The sequence below is a fragment of the Orycteropus afer genome, unplaced genomic scaffold (assembly GCF_000298275.1).
Source record: "Orycteropus afer afer isolate SDZICR_OR568_19922 unplaced genomic scaffold, OryAfe1.0 scaffold00018, whole genome shotgun sequence".
In the NCBI taxonomy this organism is placed as follows: Eukaryota; Metazoa; Chordata; class Mammalia; order Tubulidentata; family Orycteropodidae; genus Orycteropus; species Orycteropus afer.
The window spans coordinates 4,360,063-4,366,228 of record NW_006921605.1 but is presented as its reverse complement, the minus strand read 5'-3'; the positions used below and the strand labels follow the sequence as shown (position 1 = coordinate 4,366,228).

At 56.7% G+C, this 6,166-nt stretch overlaps 1 protein-coding gene across 1 annotated transcript in view; it reads right to left on the bottom strand.

Moving 5' to 3' along the window:
- Nucleotides 1-6,166, bottom strand: part of DNAH17 (dynein axonemal heavy chain 17) — a 128,661-nt gene that overhangs the window by 45,379 nt on the left and 77,116 nt on the right. Inside the window, 3 exon segments of the mRNA XM_007959838.1 lie at nt 1,744-1,977; nt 3,303-3,464; nt 4,017-4,283. Of these exon segments, the coding sequence (XP_007958029.1) occupies nt 1,744-1,977; nt 3,303-3,464; nt 4,017-4,283 (663 nt within the window).

Genomic DNA, 6,166 nt, shown 5'->3' with positions numbered 1-6,166 from the left:
CTTCCATGTTTGCCCACAACTCGGGCAGGGAAGAGACGGGCACTCACCGGGCTCCCTCAGAGACACTGGCCACAGGCAAGAAAGACCAAGAGGCAGGGACTAGCTCAGGGAGGGTATTGAAAGTCAGGCAGAGGACTTAGACGTCGATGCACTGCGACGCCAGGCCTCTCTGGTGCTGTTCCAAGCTGCGCATGGCACAGTGGGTGACATTTCAGAGTAGCTGCACCCTCCATGATGTCAAGTGCCCTATCAGTCCCGTGAGACGAGCTGGGAAGCAGGCCATGCTGCGGGCTCCCAGGTAAGGTACCCTGTGTGATGCCCACACTGTAGGAGCAATGTGATCACCCACATTGTAGGGTACGCACATTAAAGCAGGCATCTTGGTTCTGGTATAGGAGGCACTGCTGGGTCACAAGCAACACAAGTGGGGGGCTTTCATGAACAAAAATTAATTTCTCACAGTTTAGGAGACCAAATTCAGGCTCTCGGGGAAGGTGCTCTTTCTGCAGCTCTGGGGGCACCTCTGTACCCCGGCATTCCTGGGCTCCTTGGGGACCTCCGTGTGCATCCCCCCCCGTTTGTGCTGCTTCCATCTGGGTCTAATTTGCCCTCTTTATAGCTTAAAGGCCATTAGGTTTTTGGAGGTTTAGGGTCATGGTTCACGGACATCCCAGTTAATTGGCCTAATACTGTGTTCAAGGCTTCTCTTGTACCCCCTAGTTTGCTGTGTACTTCCTGGGGTCTTCAAAGGTTGCAAATGGCCACTGAAGGCACAACAATTGGTCTCTATTCCCCTGGAGCAATGGAGGAAGAAGGAGAGTCAGGAACAGGAGGAGGAAATGGCATGTGTGGCTAACTGCCTCCAAGAATGAGGCTAGAAGAACTGGATGGTGCCTGGCTACCATTACTGAACATTTTGATCAAAGACTCTATAGAAGGATCCTGACCAAAAGGGGGAAAATGCAGAACAGACTTTCAGATTCTCAGGGATGCTAGACTTTCTGGAGCCATGGAGGCTGGGTGAATCCCTGAAACAATTGCCCAGAGATAATCTTTAAACCTTCAGCCAAAAATCTCCCCTGAAGCCTTCTTAAAACCAGATGATAGTTTAGCTGACCTAGTAAAAAGGTCTGCCTTAGCACCGTGCTCCTTTTAGATTTGTCTGTATGGGATCAAGTGACAGCAGCAGCTGGAGAAGTCAGGTAGGAACCTCAGGGGGCAGTGAGTCTATGTTACCGAGGGGGGCATCTCAGCAGGGGAGGGTGGGAACGGCGTCATTGTCACGGACGGTACCTGCAGGAGCTGCTGAACCGGGGGATGTTTTGCTGTGTATATTTGTCAACAACAACAAAATGTACAAGAAAAGAGAAAGTCAATGCATTTAAGGCACGCCTGACATGATGTGGCCTAGGCATGAAAACTTGATTCCCAAGGCAATCGCACGTCCCCAGGCACAGGGGCTGTCTCTGGTTCAGGAGTGGAAGTTTCCAGAAGGGGGGGCACTCCAACGCATCTAGTGCTTAGGCAGGTGGGCGGCAATGTGGGGGCCCATGCGCCCGTCTCGCTACCTGGGTGGGCGGCAGTGTGGGGCCCGTGCACCCGTCCCCCTACCTGGGAGGGCGGCAGTGTGGGGGCCCATGCGCCCGTCCCCCTACCTGGGAGGGCGGCAGTGTGGGGGCCCGTGCGCCCGTCCCCCTACCTGGGAGGGCGGCAGTGTGGGGGCCCGTGCGCCCGTCCCCCTACCTGGGAGGCCGTGCTCTGCAGCTTCATCAAGCCATTCTCCAGCCTCTCGATCTTGGCCACCAGCTCCGCCCTCTTCTTGGCCAGCAGGTTCTGGTACAGCTTGATCTGCTCCAGAAAGGTTTTGGGGGTGGTGTAGTTGTAACGTCTCTCGGTGGCCAGGTACACCTTGGACATGTCGTTGACAGTTGTGTGCACATAGGCCATGAAGAAAGTGATGGAGGTCTTGACTTCCTGCTGCAAAGACAGATGGGCCAGCTTACCTCCCAGGCCCCGCCTGCATGAGCCCGTCCTCACAGGGTGGGGCCTGGTCTGCCTCACAGAGGGGCACCGGGGAGGAGGAGGCTGCTGTGGTCCACAGTGACTTGGCAGCGCAGGGCATCCGCACCCTCCCGGGACCCCAGACCAGATGGGGGACTCGTCTCAGCCCCAGGTTCTTCTCTGCAGAAGGGGATTAGTGACAGCAGCACGTCTCAGGCTGTCGTGAGCACAGGACATCGCACAGGGCCAGGAGCATTGCACTGCTTGTTACTGTAGCTCCCTGACTGTCCGCTCACACACTTACTCATACACAGTCACACACACACAACACTCATGTACAGCCACACACTCACATACAGTCCCACAGTCACACGTACACATGCAGTCATGCAGTTACACACACACACACACTCATGTACAGTCACACACATGCATAGTTACACATACAACCACACACACACCACTCATGTACAGTCACACATGCATACACATGTAGTTACACACATTCTCATGTACAGTCACAATTCACACACTCGTTATCACGCAGTCGCACACAACACTCATGTACAGTTACACACTTATACACATAACTCATACACCTGCACACACACATTCACTCACACATATACCCACACTCTCACAGTCACATGCACGTGCACACGCACAGTCACCACACACTTATGCAAGCTGGTACAGTGCTGGTCTGCAGGTGTGACTGCATGAGAGGCCCTGCCTGCCCAGCCCGTCTGCACACCACTGTCAGGGGGCTGGAAACCCTGAGCCAACTGCAAACTGCTGTCCCTGTTGCCTAGTAACACAGGGTCATGAAAGAAGCCGACAATGATGGCCTGCCTTGCTTTACCATTTTGATAATTTGATAACCGTCAATTCCTTAGCATTCATCTGTTTTTTAAAAATATTGGATTAAATTTCGTTTCTCTGGATTGCTGAGGTTTTGGGCCCCCTTCAGTCCCAGGGTGGTACACATAGTGAATGCGTTGGGCTGCAGTGGGAAGGTTGGCGGTTTGAATCCACCCAGAGAGGCCTCAGAAGAAAGGGCTGGCAATCATCTACTGCTGACTCGGCCTTTGGAAACCTCACTGAGCACAGCTCTGCTCTGACGCCCGTGGGACTGTGGGACAACAGTCAGTTTACATTTTGCACCTGGGTGGGGGCCTCACTCCAATCCTGGCCCCCAAGGCCAGACAACTGGGGAGGCTTCTCCCCCTCCAGCCGACTGCCTGCCTCCATGGCTCTGCGCCGTCAGACGGCGGCAGGCAGAGCTGCACCCCGGGACTCACCGGGATGCCCTCGGTTTCCTCCAGGAAGCGGGCACTGACAGACACCAGGGCGTCTTCGGGCCACTCATGGAACCAGTTGATGGCCGTGCAGTTGACCACCGCGGGGAACTTTCTGGCTCGTACTCGTAGCACGGAGCCCACGGGGGAGAAGCAAAGGATCACCTGGGGCGGGGCACAGGTGCACGGCTGAGTCAGCTGCATCCACGGGCGGAGCGCCCTCAGGAGGAAGGGCGTGGCCCGGCGGCCTCCAGGTGGCTGCACAGCATGTTACCGACGTGTGGACACCCCTCACAAACGGGCAGTACAAGGGGGGCAAAGGAAGGGGTGGGGCATCCCCCTTGGGTCACTGAAGCCTGGGGGCTCCCCAGTGAGCACTCGGCTGCTAACTGAAAGGCTGGGGGTTCAAACCCACCCAAAGGCACCTGGAAAGCCAGCCTGGCGATCTACTGAGAAAACAGGCCCAGAAAACCCCAAGGACACAGCTCTGCTCTGACCCACGGGCTCACCGAGAGCCGATCGGTGCAACGCCACGTGGCCCTGGGGGTCACTGAGGGCCGGTCGGTGCAACGCCACGTGGCCCTGCTCGTCCACTTCACCAGGCAGGCAACCCACCATGCGATCCACGCACACATCCGTACCCCACACGGAGGGAAGACCCAGGAGCTTCCCACGACCTCGAGGGCGACAGGGCGGCGAGCCGGGCTCCGGGCCTACCTTCAGCTGCTTCCGCACTTTGTCGATGAAGAACTTCCAGCAGGTCTCCCGAGTGTCGGACAGGCCGAGGGACTTCACTTGGGGCCGCATGGAGGAAATGATGTTATCCACCTCGTCGTCCATGAACAGCCCGGGCACCTCGCCCGACGCCAGCAGGTCATTGATCAGCACCAGAAACTGTTCCTCGGCCACCTGGGAGTCCGTCATGAGGAACACGGACGGCACATTCTTCACCGCGGCCTTCACGTACTGGGCGGCCAGGTCCAGCTGGAGTGGGCGAGGACACGCTCGACTGCCACACACTGCACTGTGCCCTCCCAGATCCGTGCAGCACCCTCACCCCTGCTCCCCAGGACGCGGTCCCAGGTGTGAACAGGGTTCCATTCATTAATGGCACCACATCACTGTGGAGCATGTGTCTTGACCCTAATCACCCCCGAGGCTAAAGAGGGCCGATTAGACCCAGACGAGCAGTACAGGTGGGGGCAGAGGGTGCATGTGGAGGCCGTCAAGAAGCCCAGGGATGTCAAGGTTACAGATGCCGAGACGGGTGCCCCTGAGCAGACGGACCCAGAGCCTTCCCCGAGAGTGAGCCCCAGCTTCCCGCCTCCTGACCTGTAAGGAAATAAACTTGTCTTCTCTAAACCCGCCCACTTGCAGTCCTCCTATTCCAGCAGCACTGGGTAACCCAGACTGACCCCTGGCCAACGAGGCTGTCACTTAGAAATAAATGACAGAACCACCCAGAGGCGACACCTGGGGACCGACGCCCCGAGAACCTTGAGAAAGGCGTGGGGTCTGTAGAAGGGGATGGAAGGCCTTGAATAGACACCCTGAAACCAAACCCAAACCAAACGCACTGCCCTCGAGCCGGTCCCGACTCAGCGTCTGCTCACAGTGACCCAACAGGACAGAGCAGACCTGCCTCACCGAGTTCCCAACGCTGTCACCTTTACGCAAGCAGACTGTGGAGCCGTAGGGGGGCTCGAACCACCAGCCCTTCCCTTAGCAGCCGAGCACTTAACCACTGCCACCAGTAGGGCTCCTGGAGACCCCAAAACCCTCACTGCTGTCGAGTCAATTCCAACTCACAGCATCTCTGTAAGACAGAGTAGAATTGCCCCATAGGGTTTCCAAGACTGTCAATCTTTATGGAAGCAGACTGCCTCATCTTTTTCCCACAGAACAGCTGGTGGGTTTGAACCACTGACCTTTTGGTTAGCAGCTGAATGCTCTAACCACTGTACCACCAGAGCTCAGGCGCTCTGAAGGCAGAGATGTCACAAGCCGGGTGAGGAATCACTATGGGAAAGATGCGTGGCCTCGGCAGAGTACCCCCACCGGCAGCACGTCTCCTACCCCATTACCAGGGCCACTTCCCACAGCAGGGAACGCTTCCCCCGAGTCCTGGACGCATTTGTGAGGAAGGAGAGTCTGCAAGCAGCCCGCCCCAGGGCAGATGGATAGATGCACTTTGGAAACGCGCCTCTCTGCGTCCATAAAGCCATGTGGCCAAGGGCCGTCCCGGTGTCACTCGAGAGTCCAGTGTTGGTGTTTGCTTCTCTATGATAACTTTCTGAAACACCTATGACTCTGTAATGAATTTTACAAAGCCTTTAAAAATGTCCATTGTCCACGTCCCTGATGCATACTTCCGTCCTTTGGAGGTAAGTCCACTCCCTGAAGTCTCTGCCAGGGAAAACACCACCCAGGAGCCTTCCTTTGGCATTTACAGGGCATTACCCACTGCTGTGGAGTCACTCCACGCACAGCGCCCCTAGAGGACAGGGTAGAACTGGCCCCAGGGTTCCCAAGGCTGCCATCTTTACGGAAACAGAGTGCCTCCTCTTTCTCCCAGGGAGCAGCTGGTGGGTTCAAACCCCCAACCTTTTGGTTTGCAGCCAGGTGCTTAACCTTTGTGACAGCAGGGCTCCTTTTCCCTGCACCCTAGCAACACACAGCCTCCACCGAGAGACAGGTGGTGGCTTCCTGTCGGGGGCACTGGGCGGGGCCGGAATCTCCTCCCACACGGACGGCAGGGATCCTGCTACGGAGCCACCACTGCCCCCTTGAGTGGAGACGCACATCATTTATTGTGGCATTAACTCCAACCCACTGACGGACACTGGTTCCCATGATGGTGACAGCCT